The 22030-nt window shown below is 42.7% G+C and overlaps 2 protein-coding genes across 2 annotated transcripts; both read left to right on the top strand.

The window, feature by feature from the left end:
- The first annotated feature begins 250 nt into the window (after window positions 1–250).
- Window positions 251–13314, top strand: prss59 (serine protease 59, putative). Its single transcript, XM_084018802.1, has 9 exons — window positions 251–486; window positions 748–929; window positions 1905–2137; window positions 3053–3188; window positions 7099–7213; window positions 11014–11215; window positions 12104–12194; window positions 12337–12539; window positions 13005–13314. Exons 1-9 carry the CDS (start codon window positions 280–282, stop codon window positions 13112–13114), a joined length of 1479 nt encoding a protein of 492 aa, XP_083874928.1. The 5' UTR covers window positions 251–279; the 3' UTR covers window positions 13115–13314.
- A 2023-nt stretch (window positions 13315–15337) lies between these two features.
- On the top strand, window positions 15338–21834 carry serpine2 (serpin peptidase inhibitor, clade E (nexin, plasminogen activator inhibitor type 1), member 2). Its single transcript, XM_084019678.1, has 9 exons — window positions 15338–15541; window positions 16605–16883; window positions 17326–17553; window positions 18593–18790; window positions 20096–20294; window positions 20395–20492; window positions 20913–20999; window positions 21106–21189; window positions 21285–21834. Exons 2-9 carry the CDS (start codon window positions 16619–16621, stop codon window positions 21320–21322), a joined length of 1197 nt encoding a protein of 398 aa, XP_083875804.1. The 5' UTR covers window positions 15338–15541; window positions 16605–16618; the 3' UTR covers window positions 21323–21834.
- The last annotated feature ends 196 nt before the right edge of the window (window positions 21835–22030 follow it).

Below are 22030 nucleotides of genomic sequence, written 5' to 3'. Positions count from 1 at the left end.
CACGTACAAGCATTTGAGAAAATCTGTGTCCATCATACAAATTCCATTAATTAAATACATACCAATAATATAATTAGTTTATATTACCGTCTAACACATTTATAAACATAGCGTGAATTACCTATTACACTATTACAGTATCTGTAGTAGCCTACGTGTGCTAGAAGCATTTTCTCCCATGTTTTTTCAGTCATTTAAAGTAGCAGATGATTTGGTCATATGACCACATGGAACTACATCACACGCGCCTGACTAGTTCCTTGTTTATAACGCAACAACATGGCTTTTCAAAGGTGTGGGCTGCTTCTGTGTAACGCCACCTTATTCGTATTGCTTCCCCTGTTTGTTGGCGCAGAGGTACACTATAAAGGGTTCAAGAAGTTCAATCGAGTACAAGATGCCGGGCAGAGGGCTGTGTCTGAGGAGCAGTGGTTCACTCAGAAACTGGACCACTTCAGTGGTGCAGACAGCAGAGTGTGGAAGCAAGTAAGTCCGTTTATATGTCGTGTATCCTCGCAAAGGCAGCACATTTACAATGAAGCAAAAATAAATGAATGAGTGATGATATTAAGCACTGTCAAAATGGTCAGCATAGGATCCCATCAAATACAGTTACACATGTATCCATGTCAACGTGATCTGTCAAAAAAAAGACCTAGTGGTGCAAACCTGACCCCTGGTATCCCAGAAGTCTGAAGTTGTTTCTCCCCCACCCTGAAAAACCCTGTCTCTCTTTTCCCCCCTCAGAGGTACTTTGTAAATGAAGCCTACTACAAGCCGGGTGGCCCAGTGTTTCTGATGATCGGTGGAGAGGGCCCAGCCAATCCGGCGTGGATGAAAAATGGCACCTGGCTCACCTATGCCCAGAAACTAGGAGCGCTTTGCTTGATGCTGGAACATCGCTTCTATGGAAGGAGTCACCCGACCAAGTAGGCTTTTCAATTCAATTGTATTCATAGTGTCATATCACAACAGAAGTCATCTCAGGACACATTGAGCAGGACTACAATATGCTCAAGTTTAGTCAATACAATTTCAAAGTCCCAACATCACCCAGGGGCGAGCGTTACAGCGACAGTGGAGAGAAAAAACTGCCTTAATAGGCTTTTAGGCAGAAATCTCGTGCAGCCCAGGCCCTTGGGTTCCAACTGCATTTGGTGTTGGTAGTAGTATAGTAGTAGTAGCATTAACAGTAGTGGTGGTATTAACAGAAGCAATAGTATCAACAGTAGTAGTCCATGGCAGCAGGCACAGCCACCGTGAGATGGATCCATCCCAACCGTGTGGCCGTAGACCAAAAAGCAGGAGTACGAAGGCATGTTCGCTCTGAGCCTGTTTACATCAGTTTATCAAAATGATCCTACTTTTACTTCTTTGGTTGGTTTCTGCAGGCAGGCAGGCAGGTGATAACAATGCCAGACGGCACTAAATACAGCGTCAAGATGCTACAGAATGCTGGTATTTCTGTCCTGGACTCCAGCTCAATTTTTGCAATCAAAATGTACAACAGATAAGTAGCCAAAATGCAAAGGTGTATGTGTGGAAGGAGACAGAAGGGGCATCTCATAGCCATGCTTTAAAACAAAACAACAACATTTGATTCTATCGTACGTTTGAGTGTTTCCCAGTGAGGAATGAGGAAGTATAATTTGACATGTGCCAACATGTTATCACAGCAGTTTTAGACCAAGTCTGCGACTACAGAACTGTGGGATTACCAAAAAGAAATTTGTCCCATCAGTTTTATGAGCACCTCAGTGGTGATGCTGTTGTACCACTAGATGGCAGCCCTGCACTCAAAAGACAGTCTGGCCCATAATGTACTGCCTGAATGTTGGATGTACTGTAGACGCTCACTCAAACAAAAATAATGTTGTAACGCTTCCTACTTCTCTCCGTGTTAGTGACCTCAGCACAGAAAGCCTGCGCTTCCTCAGCAGTCGCCAGGCGCTGGCTGACCTGGCACACTTCCGCGTCGTGACTGCGGCGGCCCGAGGGCTGACCAACGCGAAGTGGGTGGCGTTCGGGGGGTCGTACCCGGGTTCTCTCGCCGCTTGGTTCAGGCTGAAGTACCCACACCTAGTCCATGCCTCTGTGGCCACGAGTGCACCCGTGTACGCTACTGTCAACTTCCCAGGTAAGAAGAGACACAGTGACACACAAACAAACACACACACCCACACACAAACAAAGATATGTGCCATTCCTTTGCCAAACTCTATTTGAATCCCCAGGGATTTAAGTAAGCCTTTCTGTCAGGAAGTAAACTACACGTGTGAAGGGTGAACATCCTCTTTGAAACACATTCTGCCTGCAGTCTTTACAACATTCTCCTGTATAAACATCCCCGCTGAACGCATCAAGCGTTAAAATTTGAGTTTCACTTGAATTTCCCAGTTTTGTCCAGCGTCTCAGAAGTAGGAGTCGCAGACAGATCAAAGATGAGGAAGGGTTCACTCGATCTGTGTCTGTGTTGTGTTTGGCTGAGGCCGTTGTTTTCGTCCGGAAAAGGCAGCGGGCTTGGAATCGAGGTCAGAGTAGCTTTGAACACGGACCTGTACCGGTCCCCACCCACACACCAAACACTATCTTGAAGACATGATCACAGACGACCGCATTCTCTTCTTTCTACTCGACAAAAAATGTCAGAGGCAAAACACACACAGAATTGTGTACGTGGGTGTACAGACGTCAGTGATTATTTCCCCAAAATGTCATTGCAGTTAGTCAGCACAATCACAAGCAAGAGATTGGCTTCCACTCCAGGTGGAAATATTCCAAGGTTTTGTAATGGATTTTTTCGTCTGAGAGCCTGCTTTTTAGGGTTTTATAAACAGTGAAATTCACTTCGGTGGAGAGTCATCATTTCACTTTCAACCTCACAAGACCTTTTTGAAATAAAAGTCCTCGACTAGAACTGGGTTCATGCAGTGCTTTTGCCTCAAAATAACCCTGTATGTTTATTGTGGGTTATTGTGTATTAATGTCGTCTTTTTTTAAAGCAGCCCAGCTTTAAGTGTCCACCTCTCCCTCTGTCTTCGTGTTTTGCCAGAGTACTTGGAGGTTGTGTGGCGTTCGCTGGCTTCAGAGAAGACCGAGTGCCCAATGTTGGTGAAAAAGGCTTCAAGTACCCTTCATCAGCGCCTGCAGGACCCCAAGACCTATGACAACATCACAAAAGACTTCAAGTACAGTGTCTTAACTCATATCTTCTCTATCCTACATCCTTGGGTGTCATTCTTTAAGATCTGGAAGACGGGAATACACTCAAGTTATGTTAGTTAAGCGGCGGGGAACAGGTGTTCAATGCTGTGTTATTATCTGCGTCTGCGTTTCTTCCTTCAGTCTCTCTGCTGCTATATCAGAGCCACAGAGAGAGCAGACAGGCCACAGCAGGATGAAGTGTGTCTTGGGCTGCATTCATTTAAAGTCTGGCAACTTCCCGCAGGTTTGCGAGGAGTTGTGTCCGTTTGTGCTTTAGAACGTAAAACAGCGACCGCTGTGAAGCGATCACAAAATAACATTTTCTATTCTTCACGGCTTAGTTCTCACCAACGCTGGTCCCCCTTTTCATTCACACTGGAGCTCACTCGGCCACCTCTACGCGCTCTCTCTCTCGCTCGCTCGTTGAGGGGTTGATTTTGAATGCTGTGTTCACAAACAGCAACCCGCAACAGTGAGCCAGCATGCACATCATCAGGTTCTGGATGTGGGAAACTAACATGGACGGCATGGATTAATGTGTTACTGGTTAGACCTGGGCTTTTCCTATAATTAAATCCAAATATCTGCTGTGAAAAAAGGCCTGTTTTTATTGTCAGATGGCAGAATATGACCACAGAGCATGTGTTTTAGCAGTTGGTAGATTTGTCACTGGAGATGTGGGAATAATGAAGTAAGTTTTATCAGTTTTGGAAGGATTTCCAGTCTTATACCTTTTTATGTGGATGTCAGATCAGTGTTGATGGTAAATTAAGTCGTTTGAAGCGATACATTCTTCAGTGTGTGCTGTCAGGTTTTTCCCGATACAGCAATAGTTTGACCCACTTCCAGTCTTTATGCTAAGCTAAGCTAACAGTTTTTTGGCAGCAGCTTCACGTTCACTGTAAAGTTTGGCATCGTCTTTTCTCACTTTTGACAAGGAAGAGAATACATGTATTTCCAAAAGATGTTAAATAATTCCGTGTGATGTGCTCGTGTTCTGACAGTGAGGGGAACCGTTAAATGAGCACACTGCAAAAATGGAATTTCAAGAAAGTAAAAAAAGCCTTGTATCAAGAAAATAAGTCTTATTTTTTGTCCAAAAAGAATATTAATCTTGTCAAGCAAGTTTTGCATTAGAAAAAATATCTCATTTTAAGAAAGTATGCCTTACTTTTTCTTGATAAGATATTCCAGCTAATTTTGAGCTAGAATGAACCAGAAAAAAGAGTATAAAAATGTTTTACGATCAAACCCAGCGGGGCACCAAGATTATTTGCCTTATTTTAAGAGTAAGACCATTTGCACAACATCTCAATTCAAGAATGCCATGAAACAAGGACAAAAGTTTTTATTATTAATATTTTCATTTTCATTACAGGACAGTTGCTTGGTGAGATTGAAAACCATATGGGATATTATGCTGCAAACCAGCTGCAACATGATGTTTAGTTGCTATGCTGCTACAATAACTGATTTATTATTATTTTGATAGTGAGGTTCAAATCAAAACTGGCTTTTCAATCTGTTTGATTATGATGGATCTGGAATGCAGAAGTGCCCTTTTTTTTTTGGATGTTGAATTGAGCAATTGTATTGCAAAGTTAATAAAAAAAATTAACTGGGGCGGTCGGTGGCGCAGTGGATAAGGCAGCCGCCCCATGTACGGAGGCTCAGCCGGTGGCGCAGTGGATAAGGCAGCCGCCCCATGTACGGAGATCAGTGGTTCGACTCCCGGCCCGGCAATCTCCTTCGCGAATGTCTTCCCCCTCTATCTCCCCTTTCCACACTGTCTCTCTCATAATACAAATAAAAAAGGCTTGCATGGCACTCCAGCCATAAAAAAAAAAAAAAAATTAACTGAGAAAGTTTCAAGTCAAGTATCTTGATTTAAGACATCACTTTTATATTTGTTATGCTGTTTTAAGAAATTATGTCTTATTTTAACTACTTTTATGCTCATTATCAATCCCAGATTAAGGTGTAATTTCTTAAATTAGTAAAGAGACTTAAATTCTAATTTTGAGTAATTTAATCTTGAATTAGTGTTTTTTTCATTGCTTGTTTTAGAAGAATTTGGATTAGTTTAAGATTTTCTGTCTAGTTTAAAGTCTCATTTTAGTCTTTCGGAGCTAAGAAATTTGGGCTTATTTTAAGAATTGCTTGTCAAGCAAAAAAAGCTTACCCCATTGGCAGATTTTTCTGCTTGATACAAGATAATTTGATTGAATATGAGAATATTTTACTTCTTTCTAGAAGGGCTGATTTTGCAGTGCAGGTATGACGTGGGTTTCAGAACGGCCGGACTATAACGATACCTGAAGTTATGTGAGAGGTTCAAAGAGCAGCGAGGGTTGTCTCGGTTCCTAATTTGAGCCTGGTCCTGTTACATCTTCATGAGTGTCCGTCAGATCTTCTTGGACTGAGGACTCTGGAATGTCAGACCTGAGAGGAATACGAGGATGTGATCCGGTTTCTTTGCTGGGCTCGACGGTGACACATCATTTTTTTAGAAGTTGGTCACCAGTTCTTGGCCTTTGGTTGCCATCATTGGCAACCACTTTTTTAACATGAGAAAGCAAAAAAACATGGGGAATTCGAAGCAACACACACTACAACAAAAATGTGTCCAGTCACTGTAATAAAGCCCTGTAAGCCTTCCTGCATGTCTGGATAGTATCATTATTATGCAAATATATGTGTCTTTAGTTTCTGCACTGATTGTCTATGGCAAACCTGTAAATTACACATTTTATTCAAAATAGTTAATCATATTCCACACACTGTTATAATTGCTGTAATTAATTATTACTGCAATGTAATTTCAAAGTCGTTTACTCCCTGGCAAGGATGAAGTAGAAATGGAAATATATGAATATTACTTAAAAAGTTGGAGGGCTTCGACTTAGATGAATCCCTTTAGTATTTATTTTTTTCTCAGTCCCTTTTTCATTTTCTCCCATTGTTTGAAGTATGACGTTATTCCTCAGTTTTTGCTGCGTCAGCAGTCTGGTGGTGTTTTGCATATTTTTGGTTGGTATAATGACTGTAAGGTCAGCCAACATGATCAATAAATAGGCTTCGAGGTTATAATGATGCGGTTAGTCGCACAGAGCTCAGCACCGCACTAAAGCCTCGACTGCGTGCCCTACTGGAACGTCTTTTTATTTGAGCTCCGTGCACATCCTACAGACTGTAGGTGCAGACGTGTCCTCATGCAGACACAAAGGTCACAAGGTGGTTTTACAAGCTTGTCCAGCTCCCAAACCAAACCGACCAATACTTGCGTCACAATTTCATCGCAAAGGGAGTATGAGCACACAAACCCATGTACTGACAAATCGGCACGTCTCGACATAGGCACGCCAAATTTACCAGTTTAGGTCTGACAGACGGTCAGACAAGCTGTCGTCATGGTGGCGCTAAAAGAAGAAAGTCAGTCGGGTTCTTCCTTTGGGGACCACAAATGTCTTTGTGGCGATCCATCCAAAACGTTTCAGTCTGGACCAAAGTGGTTGACTGACAGACGGACGTTGCTTTCCCTAGAGCCACCAGCTAAATAAAGATTGTTATTCTCTATTTGGAGAGATGAGTTGTAACTTTTTGTATAGAGGTCAATGAAACCCATCCACATCCAGGGTTCAACACTTCCTCTCAACAAGTACCATACAAAAGGAGGTCATAACGCCGGCTGGTGGTTTGTTTTGAACTTTCATTGAAACGGCCTGATGTTTTATTTCCTGAGAACAAAGGGAAAGAGAAACTAGCTGCACTGTTCAACTGCCGAACATGCTTTGGTCTAACTTTGCTCTCCTAATTTTCCTCTCCATCTCCCCCATGGTCCATCCTCCATCGCCCCCCATTCCACCGCCGCCGCCTCTTCTTCATCTCATCCAGCTTGTGTTCCAAACTGCAGAACCAGACAGAGATGGACTTGGCCTACTTCCTGGAAACGATGGCTGGCAACTTCATGGATGTGGTCCAGTACAATGAAGACAACAGGGACTTTGAGGTGAGGGGGAGTAGACTCATGCCAAGCAACATCAGTAAAACATCCCGAAACATGGATTTTGACGACCAATAGCGGACATGTTGTGCGGTTGCTGTCTTAAAATGTGGTGTCAAAATAAGTATTGATAGCTCACAAATAGTATATAGACCAACATGAGACATAAAAAAATATTTACAGAGCTTATTAGCTCCATTGAGGAATAGCTCATAACTCAAATATGACGCTAGAGGCAGTTGGTGGTTAGCTTAGCATAGAATCAAGACTGGAACTAGGGGAAATAGCTGTCCAAATGTTACAGAATCCACATAGCAGCACCTCTAAACCCCAAAAGAGGAGCTATTATTTTAAAGGGTCAACCTTTGCCAATGTCCATACTTTTTTATGGACCCCTTGCTTATTCATTCAAGCCTAATGTTCATCAGTTACATCATTATAGTTCCACTTAGACTTGATGCATGGCTCACCAGGTCGGTCCTAACGTTCCAAAGACACAGAAAAATCTATCTCTACAATCCATCGAGCCCTTGAATATGTGTACATGGACATGAAAAGAGAATTATGATTGGAGGAAAGTTCCAGTTTGAAAAAAAGCTTGAACTGAACTTAAAGGCACGTTGCATTTTTTATAGACCGACCAGCGAAATGATTCCATTATAGTTCACTCAATCCCCTCTGGGATGACTGTTATAGATGTGCTTTAGAAACAATATATCAGATATGACATCGTTCATGCATGTTCAACTGAGATGGCAGAGCTTGAGTAGATCCTTTGTAGGTCTGGTTGACCCAGGGTCCAGTCTTGGAGGAGTGAAAGGCATCTATGTGATGCCAGGAGGGTTACAGACAAGCAGTCTACTGAAACATCATAAACCCTGCGTTGTTGAGCAGTGAGGGGCCCGGCGTTACTGCCTTGTAAGAGAGTCTCCCGGGTCTGCTTGCTCACCTACTTTGTCTCCTGTTCCTGTATTTTCCGCTCTTACGTGTTAGTCGAAACGCTTCTGAAACGCAGTAAAGAATAGTAAAAACCTCTAATGAAGCCCAGGGTCATGACAAATGTACTGGTGATAATGATGATAATAATAATAATAATAGATTAACTTGCATATTACATCATTCAGGGTCAAATGTGGACACGATCCAGCTGGTGTGAGATTTTTAATCAGTTATCTGCAACAGGAAGAAGAGAAGAAATACATACGAACAAGGTGCACTCAGGTAGATCTCCTCCAGATGTGTCTGTAAACACCACTGCCCTATAGTGTGATTGATTGAACCGAACCCCAAAAATGACACCAATAGGCTGTAAGGCATCTTGCAACACATTTAATTCAAACACACAAATAAGTGGCGATGTTTGCAGAAGTCTTTCCAAAAACAAAACTCGCCAAGCTGCCTGCCGGCGTCACAGCGGCGGGATACAGTAGTGTGTACAGTTAAGAGTAGCAGAGGAGGAGTCAGCAGGCATTCAGTGGCGTGCTTTAACAGGCGATCAAAGGTGATTTCTTTTAGAAAGCGTGAGTCATCGTAACCACGGATAGGTTCTTAAGCGTGCGGCCATAACTGGCCACCCAAAACAGTATGCAGAATGCGAGATTAGCCATGGACAGACACAGAGGTGCACACTCACTCACGGACGGTACGGCACGGACGGAAAGTCATTTTCTTATTATCTGTTACTGTACATCTGTCCTATTTCTTTCCTTTTTTCCTCTTGGTGCCCTTTTCTTTTTTTTTTTTACCAGCTCCCCCTTTTCTCATCCCATCCCCTCTCTCTGTCCCCCTGGTGCCTTGAGGAGACGTGAGTCCGGTTACCAATAAGCTGATGTGAAAAAGTAACAAAAGACTCTGTGGTCTCTCTGGTTTCCTGTCGCCCCCCAAGCTAAAGAGACGCTTATAAAAGAACTGAGAGGAGCGGCGGGCCACGGAGTCCACAGCATTAGCCGACCGACGCAGCCAGCAGCTGCCTCCCTGACACAAAGGGCCGGGTATAGAGCAAACTACCAGGTTTTAGGTACCACTGAGGAATTTGGGTAAGAACTAGGACCGAGGTGTAACTCAAGCAGAAGAGGCAGTGCTGTGGCTTCACAGTTGAGGGGTTATCAATGGGGTGCTTTATAAAACGCGGAAGGACGTTATGTAACGCCACATTCCTCTTTTTATTCAGAAGATGCAGAGAGTCGTGTAGTCGTGGGTCATTTATAGTTGATAGCAACACGACTTTCCTTTCACACGTAAGAACTACGACTGCTTTTTAATGTTGTGGGTTTGTATAGAAACAAAGGGATCAATCAACTATCCACAAGTCCATGATGTTTCCTCCATTTCTCCGATTCATCATGACAAAATCACTTTTATTGATGTAGACCTTGATTTTATATGCATTTTGTGCAGTATATCACCAGTTGTGTATTTATTGTTTTTATGCCAAATATCTTGGACAAGGTACACAAATGTATTTATTTTCAACAGTCAAATACAGGTTGAACATAAAAATGACAAATAAGCGCTCCTATTGCGATCAGAAAGGTCAGATTTTAACTTTAGCTTGGCGATAGCTTGTGGCTGGCATTGTTTTCACCTGCAGTTCGGTGGATAGTTAGACCGCTTTTAGTGGCTGTTAGTTATTGATTACCAACAGTGACGCTGACCTTGTGAGTCTCTGTGTGAGTCATCACGACCAAAACATGGTCTTGCAGTCACGTACAGTAGCGGGAACTTCCACAGAAGCTGTGGTAATGTGCAGAGCAAGATCCTGCTGCAAGTCTTGGCCAGGGTCCAGTTTCAGTGAGGGTTACATAAAGGTTAAACAAAACATTTTGTCGTAACATTTTAATAATATTGGTACGACTGAGATTTGAATGTGATCTCGTGACCAGTTAATTTCCCACAATGAACATTAAGAGGATATGTTGAGCCATAATAGATAAGGCCAATATATATGATAATTTCCCCTCTTCTCTCTTACTTGCAGTTATATTTTGCATGAAGAGAAAACCATGGAATCATCAAAGGCATTCTAGAGGCTCCGTTTACTTCCACATCATGCATATGATAATTCCACAATCTCACAAAGCGATGTCGTCACCAGGTCCATTTAACGACAGTTTGGGAGCTTTCAAAGCTCCAGAGCATCTACTAAATGCACCTTGACACCAGATTGTTTAGGTTTTTTTTTTTCAGCTGCTGCTTCCAAGCTCAAGAACGATATACATCATTTCTCACTTTTCCCTTGTGGTATCTAGCCATGCAGATCGTTTCTTGTTACTTCCCCTGATGTGAGCGAAATGGGCCTTTTAACCACTTGCCTACAACGGTCCATTGGGTGGCAGTGAAGCCTCTGACAGGAAGCCTGTGTGTCAAGAAACACCTGTTTCTATTGGGATGGTGCTATACTGCCAACAAACACGCTGGCCCTCAAGCCGGACTTTGAGGATGACGGGTTTCCCGGCTTCAATTTCATGAGTGGGAGCGCTGGAGGGGAATCGCTGGAACAGGAAGTGGTCTCTTCAAACGCCACTGAGATGTGTCCGCATGAAACTCCCCCGACAAGTTGCATTCCTTCTCAACCAGAACTGAATAACGGGGAACTGGACCTTGTGTGTCTGCAAAGTATGGATCACAAGTTCATGTCTCCTCCTATCACAATAAAAGCCCGGGGGATACTTTCACCTGCAGAAAATGACTCCTTAATCATCATCATCATCATGAGACAGTTTTTCATATATTTGCTTCAACCATATATATGGAGAAGGTGATGAATTCATTTGACTTTTTTTTTCTCTTCCTCTTTTTGAATTTAGGGCGTGATGGGAACCAACATCACCATCAAGGTGCTGTGTGATGTGATGGGCGACACGTCACTGGGGGATCCTTACGCCCGCTACGCTGCTGTGGCCCGCCTCATGATGGACACCTTCTCTATCAAATGCCTGAATGTCAGCTACCAGAGCTACCTCAGGGACATGACTAATGCATCTTGGGATGGGCCGGCTGCAGGGGGAGGTGGGTACATTTGTAGACATGGTTATTTTTAGTTGGATCTGTTTTTAAAATCTCACCCTCATCACTACCAGCTATTTGTTTTCAAGGTACCGTGTACTTTTGGGGTCCGTTTGGTCTGCTCGTTGTCAGGTGGTGTGGTTTTTTTGGTTGTTCTCATGACAGAGAACAGCACAGCGGGCGTGATGTCACATTGAACTCTTTCACCGACAGCCAACAATAATAATAGTAGAGGCAGGAACATCAGTAGCCTCAGGAGACCAGAATAAAACACAAGACAGGTTATGTGCTGAGTATGGGATGTGGTTGCAGTCATAACATAGCAAACCCATTTCTTGGTGTTGCCGAAAGGCTTCATAAAAGCCTAGTTACATAAAAATAAACTAGGCAGGTTCCGGCCAAGTAGGAACATCAAACAATGTAATTACGTCATGTAACTAAATATGTTCTGAAATTATGTGAAAATCCCAAAATAATGTTGAGGTAAATGTAAATTAAGAGCATTACACAAACGAGTCTATTCTAAGGTTAGGAGTTAAATTATATGCCTCTTGTCCGGGCACTCAGTGTTGAGTAACAACCTCTGCATGTCGTAGCATCGCCCTGGGCTCTGATTCCAGTTCCCAGGTTCGGTTTCATGAGAGGGGGGCTGGAGGGAGGGGTGGGGATCAGGAAGTCGTCTCTTAAAAAGTCACTGGGATGTGTCTGCATTAAATTCCCCTGACCTCCCCCCTCCCTCTAACCGGGGCTGAATAACAGAAAGTGGACACTTTAAAACCATTTTAAACTCATTATCTGCTCTGTTGAAATACATATGCAATTGTGTTGTGTGTGTGCGTGTGTGTGTGTGTGCGTGTGTGTGTGTGCGTGTGTTTGTGTGTGTGTTGTCAGGGAGACAGTGGGTTTACCAGACCTGCACTGAATTTGGATTCTACCAGAGCACTGATTCGCCCAACCAACCATTCACTGGCTTCCCTCTTGCGTGAGTGCACCAAACATGCCTCTCTGCTGAATACACTTAGATGTACGACTTCCACACCTGTAATCCCTCCACCGACTATTACTTTGCACACTGGCCACTCTCTTTCCAGTTTCATTGCATCAGTCTGTGTTCTCTCATCTAGGTACCATGTGAAACAGTGCGCAGACTTCTACAACGTCAGTGCCAAGCAGGTGGCGGAGGCCGTGGGCCAGACCAACGAGTTTTACGGCGGCTACGACATCCGCTCCACCAGAATAGTTCTTCCCAACGGGTCCATTGACCCCTGGCACGCCTTGGGAATCACCCAGGACATCACACCGGACCTCCCCGCTGTTTTCATCAAAGGTGAGAAAGAATATGCGTAACGGGAAAATCATAGTCAAAATGCAATTCACAATTGGTCTGTTTGCAATTTTACAAAGTGGATATCAGTTCAGTGGGATTTAAACGACATCCAACGTACACAGAATACACCTGATTGCAATACGTGCTGTCTGTTCTTCTTACAGCAGGTACACCTCTCCTTTGACCACAGCTTATCATTGAACCTTTTTTGAATTAGCGGTTTTCTAATTAGTGTCTAAAAATCTGTCGCATGAGTGAACAGAGGACTGGATTTCATTTGTGGTTGCTCTTACATTACAGAAACCAAGCAACAGTTTCAGAGTAGAACAATGGCTCACTTGTTCTACTCTAACTTTATTAGGTGGATAATTATTCTCGTAACTCAGAAAACACAGTTTTACTTCTTTTTTTTCCCACTGCCATATCCTTTAAGTTTTTATTTATTTATTTTTTTCGCTGATCCAGGAACAGCCCACTGTGCCAACATGTACCCTGCCAGGAGCCAGGATCTCCTACAGCTGGCTCTGGCCCGTGACCGCATCTTCTTACTCCTCCAGAAGTGGCTGAATCAATGAGTGACAAACGGGCCAAATCGATGGCTCTGCAAAGCAAACCGATTCCTCTTTTGTCAGATCAGTGACGTTGGAGTGAGCCTTCTTATTTTACTGCCATGCTTATGACTGCTTTACACAAGCATCAGTACTCACACAGTTGGGTATTTTAAATGTGGGGGGCAATTTTGAACCAATGAATAAATCATTTTTTTATGACTGTGGAGGCTCTTTTTTCTCTTCATTTTCAGTTTCATTCTGAGTTAACATTGCAAAGGTTAATATAGTGCATTTCTGAGAGTAGTAGAGAGTCTGTTCATTTTTTTAAGGAGGCACATGCAAGTCAGTAGACCCAGTATTTGAACGATTTAATTGAAGACCAACACCAACAAGTAACATCATCCAGAAATACTTCACACTCAATAATTTCTTATTTTGCAAGAACAATTTCTTGCACAGTGAAAATAAAAAAATAAATAAAAATGACAATGTCTCCCAGCATAGCATTTGCCTTTGGGATACAATATGCAATGTCACTGCCTTTTGTTGCGTGGTATTGACCAACGCTATCAGGACACTTTGTGTGGCCAGCTCTTGACAAATATGTTTCATAATGAGAAAATTTCACAGCAATCTTTGGAAAGCTCAAGAGATTTCAAACCCCCCAAAAAATCACTTACGTTCATCAACATCATGACTGCACACATACCCTGTCACTTTAGCATCTGATGCTTAGAACACAGGGAAGATTGTGTTTAAACAGGCAGCAGTGAAACAAAGACTAAAGTTTTCAGGAGAGAATTGGCTCGTGACTTGCATGGGCTACGTGTTGCACAAACATGCACACATCTGGTCTTGTTCAGCACAAGTTTTGTCATGTTTTGGTGATAAGAGTGTAGCTACACTGTTGTCTTGACTGCTCAACGGGAGTATGATGATATCTCCAGCGGGTTCCAGAGATGGCATTTTGGCTACACCAACAACTCCTGTAAAATTATGCAATTCGGACAGCAATGTTCTCTCCTTTAGTCTAGACAGATTCTGTTTAAAAGCAGAATCTGTAACATGATTCTATTAGCCAGCTGTGTGTTCACTTACGACATCCAAAACACAGACACTATAACCCCACTTCACTTACCAGTGTTTATTTTCACAACAGTATCATCTCTGTATCTCAGCTGGATGTGCAAGACCCCCACCCCAAACAGAAACCACACACCCACAAAGACCGGAGACCAAAACCCTGCTCTGAATCCAGCCCCACTGTGAGTCTCCAGCTGAGTACTCACACAGAGGCTGTGTGAAACTAAGCTATTAAAGTGGAGGTTCCCACAAAACATGAAATATATATTATGACAACCCACAATCCCGTCTTTGTTAAAGCGAACATTTACGATGGATTTAGTCATAATTGCCAACACTCATTTAATCCCTTGTAATTCAAATACCCCATGCACCTACTCATAATCTTCTTTGGCTGCAGAAGGGATGTAATTGAGCCTCAGTCTCTTTTCAGGTGCATGTGCATGCACGTGTGTGTGTGTGTGTGTGTGTGTGTGTGTGTGTGTGTGTGTGTGTGTGTGTGTGTGTGTGTGTGTGTGTGTGTCTGAGTGTGTGTTACCTCACCAGACAAAAAAAACATCAGTTGCTCTTCTGTGAATGCGATGAATGAATCACTTGATATTGGCATCACAGCAAATTTGCCAGTTAATATTTTGTTCGTGAATGTTCTGTTCAGCAGAAAACCAAAGCAAAACAAAAAAAAGGTCTAATCTGAGAATGCTGCTGGTTGTGTTGACACGTGATGCATCATGGGAAACTGGAAGAACTGAATACGACTTGCATGAATGATCCTACATGTTGTTTTTAAAATATTACCCATCATTGTCACGTCCTGTTGTAAACACTTTACAAGTTCTTAGCTGGGTCAAGTTAGCCAGAGTTGAGCGGGCCAAAACGTACCGGAAGTACATGATGGGCGTAAACGTGAAAACTTTTGTTTTTTTGCTTCTCGCGAACATGGGAGCGACAACTCGGCAAGAAGTTCGGAAATAAAATTGTGTAAGGCTTTGAAATCATAGGCGTTGTATTGTAAAGAGTGTGGAAAAGTGTGTCAGTAGATAAGTGTAGTGTAATGCCCTGGGTTTTACTTTGAAAGTTTACCGGAAGCTCATCACATGTTATTTAGCTATTGACATCAACGGAGACGCTCACTTTTAAGCTCGGTTGTTCTGTTTGAAGGCGGAGTTCAGTCCAATAAAGTCCTCTCCTTGAATCAACGGCGGAGTCAGTGCTAGTTCTCACTTTCACTGGAAAATAGGGAGTCTTATATATTTTTTTCCTTTTACATTGCGGACGAAGCTCCGTTTTCTCGTTTGGACGGCATTTCGGAAGCGGACTGATACGGTTACAATTTCACCTGCGGCATTCAAACTAACGTCACTGATATAGGTAAGTTACGTGCTGTCGGATTTAACGTTACTTTTACGGCAAACTCAACTAAATGTAGCTATTCTACAACAACATAGCGGTTAACCTAGCTTAACACTTACCTAGCACCACCTCGTAGTCCGCATTCCGACCCACTACAAAAAAAAATGCAACGTTATATACATTAATGACGTATAGCATTTATGTCAGGTGGGTTTTGTTTGGGCCAGTTAAAATGAGCCAAACAGTTAAATAATTGACGTAAACGGAGCGCAGAGAACCTGTTTGTGTGTCTTGCATGAATAGTTCTTGCGCTTCACATGCAGCGTTGAGCTGCTTCCCCCGGACTGCTGCAGGACTCGGTGCAGGTTTGATAAGCATGGCTTCTTGTCATCCGTCTGTTCTCGACTCCTCGGGCATTTTACGGACACGCGACACACTCTGAATATTGTGCAATTCTGCCATCAAAATAAACTACAATTATATATATTTTGGTTCGCCATAATAAAGGCTGTTTCTCTGCCCTTTTTGTGTCAAGCTTCTGAAAATAATTTCAGAGATGCAATAACCTAAACTTTAGCACAGCTCACACGGAAACCGAAACATAGGATTACCAGTAAAACACCACGTAGATGTAATATGTGAGAGCCTGCAGGCTGGCTCTTATGGCTACAATCATACCTCCTTAGTGAGCGGGGGTGCAGGCTGAATCACTCTCCTTATAATGGTCTGAAATATTTAATTTAGTCTAAAATTAAAATGCAACAAGAGCCCAGTTTCAGTAGGGTGGTTGTGGTAAAACTAATATTTAGGCAGTGTGAGTAAGAGTTAGTCAGATCCTGCATCAGTGGATAAACATAGAATAAGCAAAGGGGCATGTGATAATTGTGGTCAGCCATGATGAGTCATATGAACTCTTGGACAATTTTTTAAGGAATGCCTTTTGTTGTAGATTGATGTTTTTCATGAGTCTGTAGTTGTTTAGATGGTAGATCTCGGTTCCAGTAATCCGTGTGTCTACTGGAGAACAAATCAACAGACGACACTGCCTTGGTTTTTGTGTAACACTTCGTTTTCTTCCAAGGTGCTGTGGAGGTGATGATGAAGCACCTTTCATTACTGTGCCTGTATGCACTGGTGACCTTGTATGGCCACAGGGGTGTGCTGTGCCAGGCTCCCTCCTACGGTCAACGGGGCTCTGATCTTGGCATACAGGTGTTCCAGCAAGTAGTTCGCTCCAAGCCCCTGGAAAATGTGGTGCTTTCACCCCACGGCGTAGCTTCCGTCCTCGGGATGTTGCTACCAGGAGCCCACGGAGAGACACGGAAACAGGTGCTCAACGCTCTCCGTTACAAGAAAAACGGTGAGGACTCTCAGCTGCAGTTCAAGATGACGGGCTGGCTGATGAACATTACATGACAGTTGTGACTCAAAATTAGAATTTGGTAGCTGAGTCAGTCAGATGAGTCCAATATTTTACATTTACATTTACATTTAGGTCATTTAGCAGACGCTTTTGTCCAAAGCGACTTACAATAAGTACATTTGTCAAAAGAAGGAAGCAAAGAAACCACAACGTATCATTGCTGATAAAGTAAGAGCTAAAAATAGAACAAGTGTTAGGTCCTCATCTGAGTAAACTAGTACTTCAAGAGCAACAGTGCTACGATCAGAGTGCTATAGGTAAGGTTTTTTTTTTTTTTTTTTTGGGGGGGGGGGGGGGGGGTGTTAGTATTAGTATATTTTGTTAAACATTTAAACCCCAAGCAATAATTAAAATCAAATGCAATGCTTTGCTCTTACAGGCCCGTACAGGATGTTGAAGAAGCTCCACAAGACCTTGACGGCTAAGTCCAACCAAGACGTGGTGCTGATCGCCAACGCCATGTTCAGCCAGCAGGGCTTCCCCATGGAGGAGGCCTTTGTATCCACTAACAAAGCCAACTTCCAATGCGAGAGCAGGAGCCTGGACTTCAGCAACCGCCATGCGGCTGCAAATGAAATCAATGATTGGGTCAACAATAAGACCAAAGGTAGGAGACACGGATGTTGGAGGTTGGTGACTTATTTGGATGCACATTTCTTTTGGTTAAAGAGGACGGAACCGAAACCAAGACGTGACTACACTACATTAATTAGGTAGAACATGTATTGAGAATTGTTTAAACAGTGTTACTCAGCTTCCCAATTACCTTCAGTAATTAGAAAGCTCCTGAGAATTTCAAGGGGTATTTGGACCCCTGTATACTAAAGGCTGGATTATGCTTCCGCGTCGACACAACGCAAGGGGGCTTGCGGACCCCTTGCGTCCTTGCGGACCCCCCTTACGTCAACGCAAGGGCCTGACGTGTGCCTCCCAAAAATCCTAGACGCGCGTCGAGGCGACGCAACACCAACGCAACACCAACGCAGCGGCATCAGCTGTGATTGGTCCGCTAACTACATCCGCTGGAGACCGCTATCCGGTTTCCACTCATAAACACCGCCATTTAAACTTTTAAAAGGCTACTTTTATTGTTTGCACCTCGTTTTATTGTTTGCACCTTCCTGGCTTTTGCACAAAGAAATAAAACACCAAGTTCTGAAAAATTGTGGACGTTTAAAGCCGGAAAGTAAACAAATACGCTATAACGAGGCTACGACGATATACGCCAAGAGTCTCGGTCGGTCGGTCAGTCTTTACAAAAAACATAGCGCCCTTTCCCGGTGTGGCTTTGAATTGCATTTCGACACGTAAACCCAACGCAGAACCATCACAGTCTCCAAGCAACTGCGTGGCCGTTGCGTTGCCGTTGCGTTATCACTACGCGGAAGCATAATCAGGCCTTTACATACAATATCTATTAATATTGTGTTTTTGCATCAACGGCCAACACATACTCAACCTACCGTTGAACCTTTCACAGAACACAGTAGAAAGTCTTTACTTTGTGATGTGCTCAATAAAAAAAAATCTAGTGTGTTTCTAGGTGTCCTCATATGATGCAATCACCTTCTCACCAGTTCTTTTTTTTTCTTTTTTAATCAGACATCCCTGATTGAATAACGTTCCCATGTTGCATATTTATCCAGGTCACATCCCGAGCTTGATCAAAGCAGACATGCTGGACTCAGCCCTGACCCGACTGGTCTCTGTCAACTCGATATACTTCAAAGGCTTATGGAAATCTCGCTTCCAGCCCGAGAACACCAAGATGAGGCCCTTCACCGGGGGCAACGGAGATGTGTATAAAGTCCCAATGATGTCCCAACTCTCTGTTTTCAGCATCGGTGAGTGGGGATTTAGATGCTAAATACGAGACGCTCTTTACATTTGAATATATTCCATGCTGTAATTAGAAGGTTCTGAAGTTGAGATGAGTAAAACAAAATGACAATAAAATGAAAAATACACATTTTTTTATTTTTCTGTGTATGTAAATCCAGAGGAATTTCATTCTATCATAGGAACCTTCAGCTTCTTCCATCATGTATTATAGGGAATGTAGATTTAATGATGAAAATGCTTAATTTCTTTGTTTTTATTTGTTTGTTTTTATTATTGAATCCCAGCCATTGCCAGTTTCTGATTTAAAGGTCAGCTTGTGTTGAGTTTGGAAAGAAATGCAGACTTAGAGATGCAACATCCGTAGGATTTGATTTAGTTCTGTGTGAAATCAAATGATCAGTCAGTCGTCTATATTTAGTGGGGATGTCAGAGCTGTGAAAGAGTGCTGTGGACAGATTCTCACACAGTGCTGGAGTTAAACTAAGGCCATGTTCAGCTGTGACGCACAGACATTTGTGTATTTTTCATTGTCGTGCTGTGTGTTGACTGAAGTGTTCATAGTCTGTGACTAGTTCATTGGATTATAGTCCCCAAAGTACCACACCTAGGTCATAAAGAGTCTGTAATAGCCATGAATCACTTGGCTATGGCTTGATGTTATGTTTTATGAATATAATGGGAGTCACACACTCTTGGATTTATTTCTTCAGAGCTTAATGTGAAGCGATTTAGTTAAATCGCAACACATAAAGCATTAAAAACCGTGTAGGCACGTTTCTATGAATGTTTGTTATATGAGACCAGTGCTGCTGTGACTCTGTGCTTACTTTGGCAACTTAGTTAAACTATTCATTTCTCAAGTACCTTTCAAGTGCTTTACTAAATGGAAAATGTGCCATAAAGTCCAGCACACTTGATACCATCTTAAACTTCAAGCAATATTAACAACTAAAAAGTCTAAAAATGCATCAACGACTCAATAGGAGTCTATAACTGATATCCCTGTGTAAACAAAGAGGGACTGTATACTCTCTGTTTGTGATCAGGAAATGATGTCTCCTCCATTTCTAGTTTGTTTGTACGAAATAGAAAATGCCGAGCAGCGATAGCCATCATGTTCAGAGAGGCAAAGAAAATAGTTTCACCCATAGAAACACAAACTTCTTCAACAGAAAGTCCTGCTTTTCATCTTTCTTGTTTTTTAATTGCACAAATAACACAGCCTTGTGTTATTTGTGCTCGACTCGAGTTTCATCCCCCTGATGTTTGAAACAATTTACCCTTGATGTGTCTTCCTCTTCTGCCAGGCATGGCCACCACACCTCAGGGGCTGAAGTATAAGGTGATTGAGTTGCCCTATCACGGCAACACCATCAGCATGTTGATCGTCCTGCCTTCTGAAGAGGAAACGCCTCTGTCCCGCATCATCCCTCACATCAGCACGGCCACAGTGCAGAGTTGGACCAAACTGATGAACATGAGGAAAGTCCGCCTGCTCATCCCCAAGTAAGACACACAAGCATACCGCAGTTCTTCTTCTTGAAATGCCTCTTTGACTAAAAGTGGCGGTAACTCCATGCACTTGTGTGTCTGTTTGTGTCTGTAGGTTTACTGCTGATGCGGAGGTGGATTTGGAAGCCCCCCTTTCAGCCCTGGGAATAACAGACATGTTTAGTCAGGGCAAAGCTGACTTCAGACACCTCAGTGAGTGAAAGCACACTCAGTCCAAACCCAGAAGTGACGCACCGCCTCAGAGTATTTTACAACAGGTTGATTTAGATATGAGAAATGCTTGTAAATACCAGAGCGGTTTTGGCTGTTTACTGCCAGAGCCGGTAAGAAGCACGAATTGTGTCTTAGCTGTCCAGTGTGAAAACCAGAAGCACCCTGTCCTCTTTCTTTCTCTCGCCTCCTCCGTGAGTGATGGAAGCAAAGGAGCTGTAAATGTAGCCCTCTAGTGCCATCGTGTGGTGCAAGCTGCAAAGGAGTTTATGGGATAACTCCAGTCTGTTCTGACAATTGTGAATTTTTGCACCATCATGTGGTGTAATGTGGTTTATACATGAACCATGGGCATGTAGGGCCTTTAAGGATTTCTCATCCTTATTGTTATTGTTTTCTCAGGTGCTGAACCTGTGCATGTATCCAAGGCACTCCAGAAAGCCAAAATTGTGGTGAATGAAGATGGAACAAAAGCAGCAGCTGCCACTAGTAAGTATTCATTCTGTGACCTGGTAACTTAATGACAGTATTGCACATTAACCTATACTGTTGTGGTATATCTCGCATGTTTTTGTGTCTTGCTTTTTGCGTTCAGCTGCCATTTTGCTGGCTCGGTCCTCTCCACCTTGGGTTACAGTGGACAGACCTTTCCTCTTCCTCATCAGACATAACCCAACAGGTACGGACTTCTGTTTCCATCTGGGTTTACCTTTTAAACATTACCGTTTGAAATATGTGCTCGACTGTGATGAGTTCTCCTCGTCTCTGTCCTAGGTACCATTCTCTTCATGGGCCAGATCAACCAGCCTTGAGCCCAGCCGTCACTGGCCAGCCCATGGTAGCATCATAGGCCAGAATGGGAAATGCTTCTACACTGCCATGCATGAACACACACACACACACACAAACAAACTTTGCTGTAGACTTATGTACAGTGTGGACATATGTTATTTGTTTTAAATATTGCGTTTTATGTTACCCATTTTCTGTAACGCATAACACGCTGCAGCTGTTTTAATTTTTTTATATACTTTTTTGAATGCATTACTTTTTTAAAGACTTTGAATGTCAGTTGTGTATTTTCTCAACCCTGGAGTGGGATTATCCATTTCGTTCTCATGCCACTGTTTGAGTTAAAAGGTTCTCCATCTCAAGTCATGTCACTCCAGTTCTAAGTTTCACTCCCAAGTTATGGCAATGTTCATCCCATCTTGCTGAATGCAAGATGGGATGAACAATGATTGTTTCCCTCACCGAGGAAGTCTTCTGTTTTCGTACTTGCTTCATATTTGATCAAATAAATACACATATTTATAACATTGAATGATTTTGTCTTATTTTGCATTTGCATTTTCAATTCTAACATGTTCAATTAGAGCAATTAGTGCTGGTGTCTCAGAACTATGAATGTGTTAAGGGAATTTGATTTACGCTTAACGGTACAGTTTACATTGTAGAACATCAAGTTACAGTTCTACTTTCACCTTTTTTTTTTTTAATAGAAATGTTTGAAGTGTAAA

Source organism: Eutrigla gurnardus (assembly GCF_963514095.1).
Source record: "Eutrigla gurnardus genome assembly, chromosome: 10".
In the NCBI taxonomy this organism is placed as follows: Eukaryota; Metazoa; Chordata; class Actinopteri; order Perciformes; family Triglidae; genus Eutrigla; species Eutrigla gurnardus.
This window is presented reverse-complemented; position numbering and strand designations above follow the sequence as displayed.

Coding starts and splice junctions, on each gene's coding strand:
- prss59 (XM_084018802.1), top strand. CDS start 280: ATGGCTTTTCAAAGGTGTGGGCTGCTTCTGTGTAACGCCACCTTATTC. Junction 2,138..3,052: donor CGCTACTGTCAACTTCCCAG/GTAAGAAGAGAC, acceptor GTGTTTTGCCAG/AGTACTTGGAGGTTGTGTGG. Junction 7,214..11,013: donor AAGACAACAGGGACTTTGAG/GTGAGGGGGAGT, acceptor TTTTGAATTTAG/GGCGTGATGGGAACCAACAT.
- serpine2 (XM_084019678.1), top strand. CDS start 16,619: ATGATGAAGCACCTTTCATTACTGTGCCTGTATGCACTGGTGACCTTG. Junction 18,791..20,095: donor ACTCTCTGTTTTCAGCATCG/GTGAGTGGGGAT, acceptor CTCTTCTGCCAG/GCATGGCCACCACACCTCAG. Junction 20,295..20,394: donor GTCCGCCTGCTCATCCCCAA/GTAAGACACACA, acceptor TTGTGTCTGTAG/GTTTACTGCTGATGCGGAGG.